At 36.6% G+C, this 18,877-nt stretch overlaps 1 protein-coding gene across 1 annotated transcript in view; it reads right to left on the bottom strand.

Annotated features, from left to right (window-relative positions):
• Positions 1 to 691: 691 nt before the first annotated feature.
• Positions 692 to 18,877, bottom strand: part of LOC150055682 (transmembrane protease serine 11G-like) — a 30,940-nt gene continuing 12,754 nt past the window's right edge. Inside the window, exons 2-10 of the mRNA XM_090343150.1 lie at positions 9,304 to 9,425; positions 8,118 to 8,236; positions 7,609 to 7,676; positions 6,243 to 6,403; positions 5,778 to 5,816; positions 4,896 to 5,067; positions 3,409 to 3,668; positions 2,701 to 2,843; positions 692 to 853 (exon numbers count right to left, since the gene is read on the bottom strand). Coding sequence (XP_090199276.1) covers positions 692 to 853; positions 2,701 to 2,843; positions 3,409 to 3,668; positions 4,896 to 5,067; positions 5,778 to 5,816; positions 6,243 to 6,403; positions 7,609 to 7,676; positions 8,118 to 8,236; positions 9,304 to 9,425 — 1,246 coding nt within the window. The remainder of the gene's footprint in view (positions 854 to 2,700; positions 2,844 to 3,408; positions 3,669 to 4,895; positions 5,068 to 5,777; positions 5,817 to 6,242; positions 6,404 to 7,608; positions 7,677 to 8,117; positions 8,237 to 9,303; positions 9,426 to 18,877) is intronic.

The raw sequence follows: 18,877 nt of genomic DNA, 5'->3' as shown, positions 1-18,877 counted from the left end.
TCTAAACAGTATCTTTACATAGCTCCAAGACAAAACATGCACCAACATCATGAAAACATTAAAGTCTTCCCACTGGATGCAGATATAAATAATGACAAACTTTCGTATTTCAGGGAGGTTAAAGGCACACTTGAGGGCAAGGATTGATTCACAGTAGTACAATCTCTTCACTCTTAATTTCACGTCTAGTGTACCCTCCAATATTTTTGACAACATTGACCAAACTGATTATCTTGCCTTGTTACTCAGAGAGACAATAGATTCTTAGGTAGATTGTCTGATGAGGAAATCAACAATTAATGGAGCCACTACAGAGGAGATGCATGTTTGTCAGGAAACAAGTGCAGAAAGGCAAACCAAGGAGGATTTGCTTCATTAAAATGCCAGATTACATACAGATAGTGTTAGGGACTGAAGGATGAGCCAAGCGGTAAGGAAGGACACTTTGAGGAATGGTCGATCTTTGGAGAGACACTGGTCTTCTGTGCTTATCATCAGCAAAACACTTCTGATGAAGTGAAAGTCTTCTCTCCTCATATTGAAGGAGAGAAGTCATAAGGCTCCACCCACTTTCAACTTGGCATTGACAGTTCCTATGGCAACACACACTAAGCAAGATTGGCTGGAGACCAAACATCATGAACTCAAGGCCTGGACACTTTACAGTTTGGATGTAAAGGCAGTTAACATATTAGATGTTAGTTTTAGATTTTATCCAGTCCCGATAATGAGTCACTCTGGTATAAAGTCCAGGCTTGTTTTCTTTTCCACAGCCTATACCCCAGCTTACTATTCCAATAAGATACCAGATATTTCTATCAAGTGTAATAACCAGAGGACCTCCAGAATCACCCTGTGGAAGAAGAAGAAACAATCAGTCTGATGGATCAAATGGTGTGGAAATAAAATTCCATTTTTATTTAGATGTTTAATAAATCTGTATGTTGAGTTGAAATATGTAAAAACAATTTATTTTGCTTATTGTTAGTATTACTAGGATATTGGAGTCAATTACTCTTCAGTGTCTTCCTCTGGAAGATTTTGTGAATGAGTATTTCTTTGTCTAAACAGAGACCAGAAACTGAACTTAAGTCCAGGAAGTCTCAAATTTTCTTATAAGCGATGAAGTAAGTATTCAAGTAACGTGTCATTTCTTACATTAAGTTTCTCCTAGCACAGGAACTATATCCTGTGTTGAATCAAAGTCTCACTTTGTTCCAGTAATATCAATGTATTATCCTACACATTGTATCAATTGTGCACAAGTTATTAATAAAATGAAATTTCTCTCAAATGAAGGTGGAATCCCTAATCATTATCTACTGGCTTACAGTTCCTTAACCATTAGAAATTTTCTGTATCTTTGAGACAAGATTAATAAAAGTATTTTCAATTTTCCTCTTAGAAATAAACACATTACTTTAAAGTAATATAATGCGGAAGTTATCACAAGTTTTTGTATATCACAGAAATGATCCTATTTGAAGAAAGTATGAGTTTTTAGAGTCCTATGCCTTAAACTCTTTTCTCTTCCATTTTTTTTCCAACCCAGTGATCTTTTCTATTGCTCACTAGTTAAGGAGATTTAATATTCTTTTTTTTTCTCTTCCATTTTTTCCACATTTTTATTGCTCTGTGTGTTAATTGCACAAAGTGTGGAAACCCTTGTATACCAAAACTGTCCTCTCACTCCTGAGTATCCATCCTAATGTAGTTCCTCTTAGTTTACTATGCTAATGGTACAAGGTAGCAAGGAAGTATAAACAAATGAAAACAGAATATCTCTTTCTTCTCTAGGTCATGTGATTTAGTTATATCATGATCCAAATATATTGTCTGTCCTTTATTCAAGTGGGAGGTCACATATTCTACAATATGTATCTACACTTTTTAAAGTAAAAGCCTTAGAAACTAGAGAAATAAAACTTTATTGGCTGTGGAGACATCTGCAGGGTTCATCTCACCACAGCTTTCAGTTAGAAGGGACTGCATACCTGACTGTTGATTATATCTGTTCCTTAAAGCATTGATTAAATAGCTTATTGTCTTGGTCACTATTTCTGTTCTCCATTTGGTTACTACTTCCTAGTCTCCAATTAGAGTTCTATTTTGCAGCAGAATGGATAAATAAAACATTAAATAAAGAACATGTCTTGGACTCCTTCCACTCATTCTTTCTACATTTACTTCCTCTCGCCTCCACAAATTAATTTCACAGAATCCAGTGAGATAACCTTGGTCTATTGTCATTTCTATGACATAGATATGGAATGTCCCAGAAGGTTCATTGGTTGAAGAGGTGGTCCATAACTGGTCAGTCCAATCACTGAGAGATGCTTTGAACATGAGGGCTATGATCTAATGGATAAATGGATCCATTCGTGGATGTTTGATTTAATGGCATCATTGGAGGTGGTGGGCATATCTCAACATGGGCCTCGTTGGAGTAGGTAAGTCCCTGAAGTCATATGCATGGGGACAATATCTTTTCCTTAGTCTCTTTCTTGGTCCCTCGTCATCCCTTGTTCTTTTCCTGGCACAGTACTGTAACTTCTTACAGCCTAACTGTGATGGAGCATGCCAGAGATGACTGAATGTGTTTCTCACAAGTCTTAGACAAAGGCAATGAAAGTCTAACACACCAGTGGCTAAGCCCAACACTATTCAACAGTCACTTTTTTTCTTTGTACCTATTCTTACCTCACAAGCATCATGTTTTCCTGTCAAGAACCCAGCACATATCATTCCTGATGATACAGCACCACCATATACATTAACTTGATTACATACATCATTACTTATGATCTCTACTTCAACTTGTCGTAGAGTATTGGGGAAAGGACCTAAATAAGAAAAAAATTAAATAAATAAGTGAAGAATTTCAGCTTTCATGTTATGATCGTTGTTTTGTCTCACATGAGGCAGATCAATGGTCAATCATTCATCTTGAGTTATAAATTTCTGAGCTAGATTCTTGGAAACTTTTTGGGAAAAAACTTTTACTATAGATACTGGGTTTGGCCCATTTATTCCTACAATCTTCTTTAATCTTGCAGCAACCAAGTCCTGTACCTTAGTAACAAGGCAGCCATACAGAATCTCTACATATGAACTACAGTCCAAAAGAAGCATATCACGTGAAATGATATGCTTTCATTATTTCTTAAAGAAAATGCTATCAAAATTCAAAAATAATCCACATCAAAAATAGATACTTTGTACTAGTAATAGTGAAGAGTTTTCATAATTCATCCTACTTGGTTTTATGTTTTCCTTTTCTCTGTCTAGTGCAATAGACATTTGTATTTCTCCTCATCTTTTCTATATTCTGCTTTTCCATTTTGTTGTGTATTTGTCCATGTAGAAGGAGGATGGGTCAATCCTCGATCCTTTTCCTGAGACACTTACCATTTACTTTTGATGCTCCCCATCCAGTGACAAACGCTTTGCTCTTAGGCAGGACTTCCAAAGCAGCATCTGGGAGGCAGACTCTATGCACATCTTCAGAGAAGAGGACAGGCATGGAGAGCCTCACCACAGCAATGTCGTCGTCATGCTCATGGGCGGCATAGTTTTCATGAATAATAATGGACTGCACTTTTCTTCTCATCAGTGGAGGTTTGAGGGTTGTTCCAAAACTGACCGTCCATAGTTTGGGGTTTCTGGAACTGATCACGGATGAAAAGGACCACAGTAGGGTCATTCTGAGTTTAAGTTGCCCAGAACTCTGAATGCGCATGGGACATAAATATGGAAGAGGGCTAATTTTTTAAAGTAATTTTCAACACTTCCCCCCCCCAGAACTATTTTTCTTTTGCCTCATTGATAACCAATCCCCTTGATGGCAAGGTAGTATCAAATACTCCCCTTCAGGCATGTTTGGACTTCTTCTATAATACAGATACACTGAAGAAAATACAAGTAAACATTAAATATATTTATCTACATATTATCATGTAGGTACACATGCATGCCCATAACCCTGGAGTTATATATTGTATATGTTTCTATGTGCATATACATATATATAAATTTATGTGTGTGTAGCTATGGAGAGAGATAGAAGAAAAACAAAAAAAATGAAAAACTAAGATTAAAATGGAGCAATGGAACCATTTCTAATATATTCTTTTTTTTTTACCACTTCTGGGTCTTGAACTCAGGGCCTGAGCACTGTCCTTGGGCTTTCTCAAGGTTAGAACTCTACCACTTGAGCCACAGCACTATTTCTTCCCTTTTTCTATGTATGTGGTACCAAGGAATTGAACTCAAGGAATTGAATGCCTTTGTGCATGCTAGGCAAGCACTCTCCCACTACGCCAAACTCCACAGCCCCAGCATTCTTCAGCCCTAAAAATCTTGGAGTAACAAAGTATAATTGTGGGGTACTATGTTGGTGTTTTGAAAAAGTCTGTAACATAGCTCTAGAAAACTGGTAAATTTGGCTCCATTTTTGACACCATTGGCTTGTTCATTCATAAGAAAGCAGAGTATGTTGTTGGCTGGAGCTGAAGACATTCTAATTGTGTCCATTAATCTTAAGTAGTCGTCACTTCTTCCTAGGCCTGTGGACAGTCCTGCGTGCAATCACTGGGAGGCTTAAGATGTTTATGAAGAAGATGAGAGCGCCGGGAGTTTGGCCTAGTGGTAAGAGTACCTGCTTAGCAATGAGCAAAGACCCAGGGTTCTATTCCTCGGTACCCTCTATGTAGAAAAAAGCCAGAAAAGGGGCTCTGGAAAGCCCAAGAACAATGCTCAGGCCCAGAGTTCAAGGTCCAGAACAGGCAAAAACAAAACAAACAAAAACAACAAAAAAACCCAAGGTGATGACTGGATGTGAAGGTGAGAACAAGAGGTGGCACTGGCAATCTTGTGGGTGCAGATCCAGGACTTACTTGTCAAAACAGTGAGCAGCAGTCAGGAGCCATTCCTCGCTGATCAGCGATGCCCCACACCAATGGCTGCCATCCATCTGAAGGCTGGCTTGCCAGGGCCAGGCAGCAACATCTGCAATTTTGCCACCAGCAATTCTTTCCATGGGTGGGTACTCCATTCCTAAACCACAACCTGTCACAAAGGAAGAAGACGGTGAGTTCCAGCTATAAAATATGGTGAGCAATGGTCAACTAAGAAAATGCCGATGTCACTGCTAAAAACATGAGAAGGGGCATCAGTATTCAAGAAGTAATGTACCAATACCGAATGAATGTAACTGTAACCCCTCTTTGTATCACCCCAACAATAAAATAAAATTGATATTTTAAAATGTCTGTTGGAATAAATAGTACATATTGTGGAATACTATCATATCCATAGAATGTGAGTATTCCTCCTATTGTATTAAAACATTTAAAGATCATTCAAATTCTATAATATTGATAGAATGTGAGTATTCCTACTATCAAATTTAAACATTTAAAGATCATTCAACACTTTCTTTGGTATGTTTGAAGCAACTTCCTCTAACTTTTGTTATTCATATCTCTCATGTTCATATGAGAAGCACTTTAACTCAACGATATTTGATGTTTCTGAGAGCTAGTCATACACTATGTACTGTAGAAAGACATCATTTGTACAGTTTTAAAATGCATTAATTTAGTACAAATACATTACTATAGTACAAATATCAATTTCCATATTGGAGTTAGTGGATATCATTTAACCCCCTGCCAACTTTTCTTCTACACGATAGGACTTGGAAATAGAGCAAGGCTGAAAATTTTGTAGTATTATTCTTTGGTTTATGGTCATTTCAGTGATATCCTTGAACTCACAGCTATTCAGAATGTGCTTTGCTTGTGCTCCATGCATTTCTGGAAAAACAAACAAACAAACACAAATGATTGGTAATTGATTCAACATTAAAATATATGATACCATGCCCATAAGATGTGATATTTTAGTTCAATAATTCCTTATGTGAAATATTAATAATATAGTTAATTTATACAAAATTTTATGTAATAAAGTTACATAATAATTATAAATAATAAAATAATTGTTCTACAAAGGGAAGAAGTCCTAGTGTATTTTTCTAGCCCTATCATTCATGCTTTATAATTACTTGTATGTTAGCCAAAGCCACAAACTCTTCATGCTGATTGTATGATGACTTGTCCATCCACAAGTTAGTATAACATTTACAACTGAAAAATGATTTCATTTCGTGATGAAAGCATTCTCTCATGAAGATTGTTAAAAATCTTTATAACAAAAAAAGAAGAAGGAATATGTCTTGCCTCTAAGACGAGGTAATGAAATATCTATCTTCAAGAAGCTCTTGTTCAATTTCAAATTCTCATGCAAAATATTGTCAGCTTGCCATTTGATAGTGTCTGCTTTGGCAGATGGAAATTGAAATATAAACAATACATCTGTTTTCAAACCCCTATTAGTTGACCTGAAAAACAAAGACACAAGACTGAGTGAAGTCATAGCTACAGAAATATTACATTAAATATTACACATAACTTGAAAAAAATGCAACAGTGGCTGAGCTCAGCAAGTCAGGCCTGTAATACTAGCTACTCAGGAAGCTGAGATCTGAAGATCACCATTCAAAGCCGGTTGGGGCACTCACAGCCATGAGATTCTTATCTCCAATTACTCACGAGAAAATGGGAAGTGGGGCTGGGCTCGGGTATAAGGTGGTAGCCTTGAGCTGAAGCCCAGAGTTCAAGCCCCATGACCCCCTCACCACCCCCCCACACAAATACAACAAAGGTATTCTATTGACATGACTTTCCCCCCTTGAATGTACCACACCTGTGTTATATTTGAATCATTCCTTGCTTATTCAAAAAAGGGAAAGTGGCAAGTGCAAAATTTTGGTTTGTTTTAGAATAAATAAATAAATAGTTCTGGCACCATTATATGTGCACCATTTATATGTGATAGTAGGACTCTTCAATTGACATGCTAAGTACTTAAAAATACCTAGGGCTGGGAGTTTAGCCTAATGGGAGAGTGATTGTCTAGCATGCATGAAGACTCAGGTTTGATTCCTAGGTACCACATACATAGAAAAAGCCAGAAGTGTTGCTGTCACTCAAGTGGTAAAGCTCTAGCCTTGAGAAAGCCCAGGACTGGTAAAAAAAAAAATGGTACCTAGTAATATTTCATTATCACTTATTAATTCTCCATACAGGAAGAATATTAATTGCAGAATACTATAAAACAATTATAGAAATTATAGAAATAATTATGTAAATTTATTATGAGAATGAATTATTACATGAAATAATTATGCAATTATATACTTTTTTGTCAGTCATGGGGCTTGAACTCTGGGCCTGAATGTTGTTCCTGAGTTCTTCAGCTCAAGTCTGCCGCTCTAACCTCTGGGCCCGGGTGCTGTCCCTGAGCTCTTCAGTACAAGGCTACCGCCCTACCCCTGGAGCCACAGTACCACCTCTTGTTTTCTAGTGGTTAATTGAAGATAAGGGTCTCTCAGACTTTAGCACCTGGGCTGGCTTTGAATGGTGATCCTCAGCCTTCTGAGTAGCTAGGATTACAGGCATGAGCCTGTAATATAGGCCGAGCCTACATTAATATTTTATATGTCATAATTTGTGGTATTTTATTATATAAATGAATTAGAATTACCTAAAGTTGACAACATGAGAGTTGATGTAATGTTGGCTTAAAATGGATCTTTGAAACATCTGATCTATCTAAGGAAAAAAAATAGAATTTTGTTAAAGATGAATTATATATATTTCAACATATTACAAATTGCTTATGTGAAAACTTTCTGTGATACACATATTATTTACTTTAACACTTGTTAGTAGTATCCCTGAAAATCTCACTTAGGCATAATAACCCTCTTGTCTTGAACTCATTCTTATAATAGGATATGAAATAAAAACTTACATATGCATTGCATATTTCATCTGGCAAGCTTAACATGGAGGTAATTGGACATGTTCTCAACTGAGTTATTACCATCCACAAAATTGGAATATGTATTTAGATGTTTCTGACTCCAAATACTGAGATGTCTCTAATTCAAACTATTGTTTCCTATATCAAAATGCTCTGCCATTTCCCTCTACACATGAGCTAATCAGAATTTCCTGAGTAGGAATGATGTCTGGAAAACTCTGGCTTACCTCATTGTTAATCTTTTCTTTCAAGTCATGACTAGCTTTTGAGTGTTCTACAGAAAGCTCAGGATCATATTCCATACTAGGGATCTGGAAGGAAGCTTGGTAATAGTGAGACCTCTGATCTGGAGGGAAAAATAGAAGCATATGATTTCTCTCTAATATATTTAAGTTGTGTTAATATATGACATAATGAAAAGAAATAACAAACAGGTCAGAAAAAAAGAAACTCTCCTATATTACTGATAAGAATGTAAACTACTATAACTACTCCAGAAATCAATTTGTGGGATCCTCAAAAAAAATCATTTTAAGTTACCTATCTTATGACCTCACCATACCATATTCTTGAGTATATATGTGAATGAAAGTAAATATATATACATGAGTTAACTTGCATAGCCATATTTATTGCAGCTGTGTTCAAACTGTGGAATCTGCCAAGGAACTCAACAATCAAAGAATGGGTAGAGAAACTATGGGATACACAAGTCTTCATGGACAAATTATCAGGAAGAAGAATGAAATTGCATCATTTTCAGGAAAGCAGATGACCAGAAAAATCATCATACTGAGGGAGAAATGCCAAGATCTAAAACCAAATGCCACTCATGTTCTTACCTGTTCTTAGACTATAGAACTTAGAATGATAATGATGATCATGATGCTAGTCATGGAAATAGTTTGTGAATGCAACAGATGGACTGTCTAGGAAGAGGTGGATGGGAGGATAACACATGCATGTATGTATAAGATATTTACATGTATTCATATGTTATATGAACATATATAATGAAACCCAACAAACGCTGTTTGTAAAATGAGGCAGAGGGAAAGGTAGTAATGGGAATATGATGGAGAAAACAATTGGTTTACTATACACTGTATACCGATAGTGAAATATCATAATAAAACCCTCTTGTTACAAATATTAGAGCTATATATTCAACCAAAGTATCTTACAGCCAGTGTATTGCATAATATTATATCATAAACTACCTTAGCGTGTGAAATTTTTGCTTTGTTCCAAAGGTACAAAGATACAAACCACACCAGAGCTTTAAATGCTAAAAAGAATTTTTTGAATAAAAATTTTAAAAATGAAAATTGGAGCATGGATAATATGAAGATTTTGAAATAAATTGAAAGGGCCATTAAATTTCCCAAACTAATCAATAAGACTCAGACTTACCATATGCTAAAAAATAAATGAGGAGACCAATGATTATTGCCAGCACCAACACAACAGCTGTGACAGTGAGTGCTATCATCCATGGCTTCACTGGGTTTGTTCGACCTCCCAAGGGAGCTGGCCTGGAGAGACAAATGTGTATGAGAAACAAATTGAACACTAACGACTGTTTTGGTGTCATTGTACCCAAATTACTAGCAGAGTGCAGAAAAGTGCTATAAGTTCAGAGAACTAATGATTCCTTTTCAGGAGATATGGTGACTGAACAAAGTTCTGAAGCTTAACAAGGCTGGCTGTATCATTTCACTGTCTTCCTCTCTAAGTCAGATGAGTCATAAAGTGGAGCTTGTTTGGTTACAAAATTCTCATATCGAAAATGATATGGTTACCTTTTGAATCATTCCATTTCTAATACTAGAATCATTATTGTGACCGAATTGCTGTCTTATGAGTATTTCATAAATCAGAAATTGTTTGACTTTATTTCCTAAACCATGTAGATACACTCCAAAGCACAGATTCCAAAATGTTTTCTTTCCCCCTTTCTCCCTTCCTCCTTTTCTTCTTTCCTTCTTTCCATAGTACCAGGAATTGAACTCAGGGCCTCGGGGTTTTTAAGCAAGCAGTCTCCTACAAGAGCCACACCTCAGTTCTTTTCGTTTGAATTAATTTTTTGGAAGGGGCTCAAAGACTCCTATTTCCACTTCTCCAGAAACAAGTATGAAAGATGTCTTCCACCACACCGGGCCTATATTTTTAAGTAAAATATTTTTCTTCCTATTTGCTTTTGAACTGACCCCATTTTAATATAGATAGTGACTAATTTCGGTAGCTGTTCTAGACAGGTGGAAGCAGGTCCCTCATGCATAGTTGGTAAATATTTATCTGCAAAAAGAATGTGTCATACACCATTTGCGACACAAAACCAGAAAGTTGACTTGAGGATGAACTTCATCCATGAGAGGAGAAGGAGACAAGTCATTAAAGGAATTTAAACACAATCGCCAATTTTATTCTTAAAACTTGCTGAAGGATTATTCTTTTTTCTTTTTATCTTCCCCCCTCCCAAACGCACACTTCCCATCATTCCAGCCACCAGGAAGGTACACAGTGACAGAAACTGTATGTTCTTCATATCAGTCTAGAAGAATCCTTCACAAAGAGTCAAAGCATTGTTTTCACTTCATTCCCTCCCTTACCTCCATTTAAATTCAAATTCATTGACTATAATATCTCACTGAGGTAAATCTTTGCAAAACATTTTCTTTTGTCATTATAGTCTTTTACTAAAGAGTATTTCAGGTTCTTTCCCCTTGGATAGATCTCCTAATATCTAGGTGTATGTGTGTGTGTGTGTGTGTGTGTGTGTGTGTGCATGTGCGTGTGTGTGTGTGTGTGTGCGCGCGCGCGTGCATCCTTTAATCGTGGGAATTCACAGAAACTCACTCAGTTATTCAGAGATGAAGAACAATGGGGTTTCTTTCAATCACAACAGTGGCTACAATAGTGGAAAAAAGGCTTTCACAGAGGTTATTGAGCTTGGTAGTTTAGAGTGCAGGCTGGGCAGGTGTCCCATCTGAATTCTTATTCTGAACCTCTCCTTGCTGGACCTGAGGCAGTCCTTTGTCTTCTGCATTCCTTGGCTCCTAATCAGTATAATGGGAATGATAATGCTCACTTGGTGGGATTATTACAGGTGCTAGATGAATGGATGCTGCATAAGTAACTGAAACTCTGTGCTGACGGATTACTTTGTTATTGTTATTGCTCAGAAAATCTGATTTTTTCAAAGCAGCTAAGAAAGGATAAGCCTTCACCAGGAGGATTCTTCTTGGTAGGAAGGGTGTGTGAGGTGGTTGGCTGAGTTGCTCATGACAGCACTGGAGGTGGCTGCTGCCTCCCACTACTTTGGAATCTGAAGTGATTCTCAACGTGAAGTCCCACTGTTTTAAAGACCTGTGAGCCTAGTAAGTCCTATGTAATCTCCAACATAGTATGGATTTTTTTTCCTACTCATTTCAAGCTTGGGGGAGGGGTTAGCAGCGTCAGTTCGAGGGTTCAGTTTCAGAAGTATTCATTTCATGTTAAATGAATTCTGGAGCATCCACAAAGAAATGAATTATTGGCCAAAGATACTTGATGTAGAAAATGTAAAATAAAATAGGTAACTCATTTCTTTAAGGGTACTGATTCGTTGACTAAAGAAGAGAGACTAATTCAGGAAGAAAGTTATCACATAAATACCTGGAGATGATGGGATTGTAATATGTAATAACCTGCCATACTTAACGATAATGATAATCAATCTCATTTTACAACCTTACACAGTGAGACTTTCATGAAACTGGTAATTTGGGCACTATTATTAAAAGTTATCTAGGAAATAAAATGTTATTTCTTTTTTGTTTTGTATTTCTTCACACTCTGATATGCTATATGCCTTATTTTTGTAAACCTACATTATGTAAATATAAAAGACAAATGTTTTGTAATTGGAAAGATGAGCCATACTATAATTCAAATGTGATACAAATGAGTTGTTTTAGTAGTTAAGGGTTCAGAAGGGAGTAAGGAAGGGTGGAGAGTGCTACTTTTCAAAGCTTTATGAATTAAAACTTGATAACAACTAAAATAATGCATGTGCCATTGGTCAAGAATATTGAAGACAGACTGGGAGCACAGCCTAGTGGTAGAGTGCTTGCCTAACATGCACAAACACCCAGGTTCCATTCCTTGGTACCACATACATAGAAAAAGCCAGAAGTGGTGCTGTGGCTCAAGTGGCAGAGCCCTCGCCTTGAGCAAAAAGTGTCCAAGGACAGTGCCCAGGCCCTGAGTTCAAGCCTCAGGACTGGAAAAAAAAAAAAAGATTATTGATGACAACTGGCCAGAAATAATCTTCTCCACTAGTTCTGAAAATGCTGCTTTAGAGTTTTCTTGTTTTCTCTTCAGTTTTTATAAGATATTGACAAATTTTACAAATATTTAAGGTAAATGATATGATAAAAGTGTACAGTGTGAAATGTTACCACAATTGAGTTTATTTGCATAGCTGTCACTACACAGAGCTGCTATTTCTTATTTTGTTAGATCTACTTTCTCAGCAAATTTCCATTATGCTGTGTCTGTTGGAAGTATTTAACATCTATTCTCTGCAATTTCAAGTATATAATATATGAGTAGTTACTACAGACAGATTTATTGGGTTTCATCTGACTGTATACATTGAGTACTATCATGAGGCATATTTAATGAAGATATATATATTTGGGGGAAGGGTCGGTAGTAGGCTTGAACTCTGGGCCTGGGCGCTATCCCTGAGCTCTTCAGCTCAGGGCTAACACTCTACCACTTTGAGCCACAGCAGCACTTCTGGTTTTCTGGTGATTAATTGGAGACAAGAGTCTCATGGACTTTTTTGGGTTTTGTGCCCGGGCTGGCTTTGAACTATGATCTTCGGATCTCAGATTACAAGTGTGAACCACTGGCACCCAGCTTGAATAGATTCTTTTATGTATCAATAAGTTACAGGAAAAATAAGTGAATTTTAATATGATATTTTGGCCTTTTTCAGTCAATCCCGTACAAACCACATAAGGATGAATGGAAAATAATGCATGTCTCATTTTATTTTTTCTTCAGAATTTTGTCACAACAGTTTCAATAGTGCTCCAAGAGCCTGTATATGAAGGAGAAAAAGCCTGTTTTATATTTAGACTTAATCCCTAGATACATTGTAAAATTATTTCACTTATTGCAGCTTGAGTTGGTTAGTCTTAAAATAGAGACAACTTCTACATTAGTATTTTGAGGACAAAAAGGTAGAAGTACTCAATATACTAATATTGAGTGCTTAAAAGATTAAATTGAACAAAATGCTCTTTCTGAACACAATGAGACTGTTAATAATGGCAGAAGTTGATAGCTCTCTGATCAGGTAGTTGAGGTATACATGTCTTTCCCATTTGGAATTTCCTGATAATCTTTGAAATCAAAGGATTCCTGTCTACAAAATTCTCTTCTCTCACTTTCAAACTGACATAGAAAATATTTTACAATAATATACTTTCTACTATATTCCTTCAACTAAATATAAATGCCATTTGAATATATGCTGTAAGCTTCCTTACTTCCTGAGGCTCTTTTTTCCTGTTTAATACATTTCATGGTGTACTTTCAAAAGCCTGATGGGAATGACTTTAGAGCAGTCCTTAAATCAAGGCTGTACCCTTGATTTCAAGGTAGAGAACAAAAGGTGAGACATTAGGGTGAAACAAAGTTACATTGACAACAGCTTTCACTTACATAAAACTTTACAGTTGATATTTATAAAGGTATATATTCCTTAATGAAATTTACTCAACATCGATGTGAAATTCTTATGGTTATTACTGAGGCTAGAGAGATTTCCCTAAGAATTTAGACTAGTGCTGAGTTCAGGCTACCTTAATATCTTCTATTTGTAATATTTTACTCTGTATAGTAGAGGTTCTAATGCAAGATTACCACAGCAACAACTAATGGCATGTATTACAAAAATAGAACTTAAGGACAAAGAATAAATTTTACAGAGCAGAATTACCCTGGGAAACCAAATTGTATTATTTTCATATGAGGATTTGAAACTCTTAAAAAAAAACTCCAAGGCACATAAAAATAGTACTTAACTGCAACTGCTATTAGGCAGAGTTGCCATGGCTACCAAGGCCTGCCTGGGGAGCTGTCCAGCATATGATCCAAGAATCACATCTGGTCACAGGGTGGATGCCTAAAGAGAGTGAGACACCGGTTTAGCAGTGACCTTCTAGGGGTTCCAAAGGAGCCAAAGCTAGGAAATAGGAAATAATTATTTCTCTTGAGGAAGGTAAAGCATTGAGGTATGAAGAGTTAATCCATTTAAAAATAAACTACACTAAGCTACTTTCTTTTTTTTATCAGTGTGAGAATTGAGCTCTCTGAGCACTTCAGCACAAGGCTCTGATCCTACCCTTGAGTCACAGCCCCACTTTCTGTTTTCTGGTGGTTATTTGGAGATAAGAGTCTCACAGGCTTTAGTGCCTGGGTTGGCTTTGAACATTGATGCTCAGATCTCAGCCTCCTGAATTGCTAGGATTATAGGCGTGACCTGCTGCTCTCAGCTTAAGCTATTCTTTTGAGTCTGTTCTTAGGTAGCCAAATGGGAGTCCAAGTCAAACCAAGATGATCAGATCTCAGCCTCCCCAAAGCTAGGATTACAGGTATAAACCACTGCCACTAAGCCTATTTTTATAGATTTTTACAGTTGTAAAAAATAGTCATTAATATTCTGAAGTTGGGAGGGGGATTGAGTATAGAAGATGTTTGAAAAATCAGTGATCATAAACTATTCCTTTCACTACATAAATCCATTCTTCACATGGAGGTAAAGTGGTTGTATATTGGTTGATAAAGTCACATAGTTCAACCTTATATATTGAGGGACTTGGACAACTAGGCATCCTCTTGAGAATGTGGATGGATGTGGGTAAATTCTGCTGGTTGAATATGAAGCAGCTATAGGAATTCTCATCTAATCAAAATGGTAGAAGATGGAGGGGAATAATAAATTTGAGGAGGCTGGAAAGTTTGAATGGTTACCGTAGAAAATAGACAATGGTAATAATAAAGATGCTGGGCAGAGTTGTGAGCTGGAATGTGTAAATTCTTTTTGTGTGTGTGGGTCATGGGGCTTGAACTCTGCCTGGGCACTGTCTCTGAGCCCTTCAGCTCAAGGCTACTGCCCTACCCTTGATCCAAGCCCCACTACCCATTTTCTAGAGGTTAATTGGAGATAAGATTCTCAGGACTTTTTGTTCGTGGGCTAGCTTTGAACCTTGTTCCTCAGATCTCAGCCTCCTGAGTAGCTAGGATTACAGGTGTGAGCCACCATGCCAGGCTGGAATGGGTAAATTTTTAAAGTACTTGTATGGTAGTACTAGAAGAGGTAGCCCAGGTTTCAGATAATTACATTTTCCCTAGAACATAGTATGAATAATGGAAAAGATAAGGAGCAAAATATATTTGTGGGGCTCAAGGTGCTGCTGAAACACTTGTTTGGACAGGTGTGGAGGTGCATAACTATAATCACTGAGCTCAGAAGGTAAACCTAGATAGATCATAAGTTCTAGATTGGCCTGTCTCAAATAAAACAAAAAATACAATGAAAAACAAAAGTTAGCCTACTTCTTGGCACATGCCTCCAATCACAGTACTTGGAAGGCTACCAGGGTGCCATGAAGCCAAGATCAGCATAGAGTAAACAAATAAGTTTTTTTTTTGTTTTGAAAAACATGGAAATTACAGTATTAAATAGATGTTTGAGAAAGGTTTTAAGGAGAAAGTTTAGAATAGTACTAGAAGTATAAAGTTATGATTCAGATAAGAAAGTACCATGCAATGAAAAATCCAGGGTATGGACATGAGAGTAGTATTTGGAAAGAAAATCACATGGATAGAAGATCAAGGAAATAAGTAACTACAGTATTCAACATCTATCACAAACATACTGATATTACCTGGCATAAATGTAGGACATAATATAAGAAAAGGAGATAGAAAGGCACAAAAGTTTTTGGTAATAAAAAGGACATACTCATGGGAGTTCTGAGGGTAGAAGTAAGGGAAGGAAGAAGGTGGAAAATAGAACTCTGTGAACCACAAAGGAACAAGGCAATTTTATAAACACAGAACCTAATGGCCTAATACAATACTGTGGACAAAGATTAAATTCCTAGAGTGTCCTAGAATACAAGGAGATGAACAACCTTTATTTAAGATAACCATAGTGAATTATATTGCTAAGGAAAGAATTAAATTTTAATCACTTAAGGGGAATGTAGAACGTAGCTGATGAAAAAATTAGACTGTGGAGTACCTTATAAATATTATGACAGCAATTCAGAAATTCTAAAAATGTACAGGCAAGAATTTGTCTTAAGGCAATAATTATTTTTTTCTTCAGCATAGTAGGATTATTTGTATGCAAAAGAAACAGTGATAAAAAGTGAATGAAAATGATTCCTTGTGCAAGAAGTTCCAGCCAGGTGTCCATGTATGTATGTAGACATATACATGTACACATTGTACAAACACAGACATATATATATATATGTGTGTGTATATATATATATGTATATATAAATGTATATATCTATCAGAGAGGAGTGTTCTTTTTCTCCTCCTACAATGTGTGCCTAATCCTGATGGTTGAGTGATTAACATGTACTGAAGGAATCTCATGATTGTTCCTCTCTCTCTCTCTGTCTCTGTCTCTGTCTCTGTCTCTCTCTCTCTCTGTCCCTCTCTCTCTGTCTCTCTGTCTCTGTCTCTGTCTCTGTCTCTGTCTCTCTCTCTCTCTCTCCTTCCCTCCCCCCCTCTCTCTCATCTGTCTTATATACTGATCCTGGAGCTTGAACTCAGGGCCTGGGCTTTGTCCATGAGCCTTTTTGCTCAAGGCTATAACTCTCTCACTTGAGACAGCTCCACTCACAGCTTCTTTTTGGTGCTTAATTGGAGATAAGTCTTACAGACTTTCCTGTCCAGGCTGGCTTCTAACAGCGATCCTCAGATCGTAACCTTCTGAGTAGCTGGGATCATAGACACAAGGCACTAGGACCCAGACATCACTGTTTGTCTTATGTGAACAATTCATAAAAGCTGGCCAGAAGAATGTCTATTAGTATAGGTAATGATACTTCAGATATATTGCCTCCAATATAGGTTTCAAATATATATACTGACTTCGGTATGTGTTGAAAAAATGTACAAAAATGGAATGCATTTGAAGATTCTTATGATCTTTTTCTGGAAATGTACCTAATTATAAATTAACAGAGATTTGTTTCTGCCTTAAATCTTATCTGAAACACCTTACAAGATTAAAAATATAAATGCAGTTGGGCACAGGTGACTCACATTTGTAATCCTAGCTACTCAGGAGGCTGAGATCTGAGGACTGCAGTACAAAGCCAGCCTGGAAAGGAAAGTCCATGAGATTCTCATCTCAGAGTATACACCAAAAGCCTAGACATGGCTCAAGTGTTTTAGCCTTGAGTAAAAGCAGGTCAAGAACAGTATATACATAATGGAACTTTATGTTTCCATCAGGGGCTGGGAATGTGGCTCAGTGGTAGTGATTGCCTTAGAGAAACATAAACAGAAAAGCTGGAATGGCTCAAGTGGTAGAGTACTAGCCTTGAGTAAAAGAAGTCTACAGCCCAGGACCAGAGTTCACGCCCCATGACTGCAGAGAGAGGGAGAGAGAGAGAGAGAGACAGAGAGAGAGAGAGAGAGAGCGCAAAACATGGGAAAAAATCGTATTAAGTGAAGTAGCCAGACCTAAAGAAACATAGGCTCCATGGTTTCTCTCATTTGTAATAAGTAGAGTGTGTCTAAAATAGCCCTAGCAGAGGATCACAAAATATCAAAAGCTATGTATATATGAACATATAAGATGATGCTAAGGGAAATGAACTCCAAGATACAGAAAAAAAAGTTGTTATTTTTAATGTACTGTGTGAATTTATTTATTTTGTCTTTTGTTTTCCCCCCTTTGGTTAATCTCCTATTGTCATGCATTTGATTTGGGTACCCTGTGTCTTGTATATATGTTTATCTGATTTGAGAAAGGAAAAGGGAACAACAAAATGGTGAGACAAAACACAGAGTATGAACTAATGCAACAGTAATACTTGCAAGACAATATGTTTGAAATAAACTTTACAACTTCGGGAGGGGAATGGGAGGAAAATGAAGGAGGCGGTAACAATGGTTGACAAGAAATGTACTCATTACCTTATGTATGTAACTATAACCCCTCTGTAAATCACTTGGACAATAAAATTTTAAAAAAATAACAGTGCCAGTGCACATGCCCTTAGTTCAAGCCCTAGGATGGACATACAAAATGCAAATGCATATATAATATACATATTGCATATAGGCACGTATTTATATAAATACATATATCTGTATATGCATATGTGTTCTACTAAAGCTTTAAGTTTTTAATGAAAGATAAGGGAAGCATCTCACTTGAATGATAAATTTAGTCTCCAAATTAAATTGTTAGATTTTGTTTTCTATATTGGTATAATTTTATTTGACAGAACCCTTTAATTCATACTCTTATAAAACCAAAACATGACTTTAGCAGCCTCTGAAAAATGAAGTAAAATTCACTGACAGGTATTACTATAGGCAAAGAGAGTCTAATATTTTCATGTGAGAAAAAGAGAGATGTAAAGTTATTCAGAACTTCATTGTAAGAATAAGATTATCTTAAAAATCTATTTCATAAAGTCTACAGTGTGGGAGAAGATCTTCACTAACCATACAATGGACAAAAGGCCTCATATCTAAAATATATCAACAGCTCAAAACATTGAATCACTCCAAAACTAATCTCCAAAGAAACAACCATCCCATGAAAAGATGGGCCAAAGACTTAAAGAGAATCTTCTCTGAATAAGAAATAAGAATGGCCTATAGACACATGAAGAAATGCTTGACATCTCTGGCCACAAAAGAAATGCAAATCAAAACAACTCTAAGATTC

This window comes from Megascapheus bottae, chromosome 13 (genome assembly GCF_031878675.1).
Source record: "Megascapheus bottae isolate mThoBot1 chromosome 13, mThoBot2.hap1, whole genome shotgun sequence".
Lineage (NCBI taxonomy): Eukaryota > Metazoa > Chordata > Mammalia > Rodentia > Geomyidae > Megascapheus > Megascapheus bottae.
Note: the sequence above shows the minus strand (reverse complement) of the source record. Positions and strands in the feature narration are given on the sequence as shown.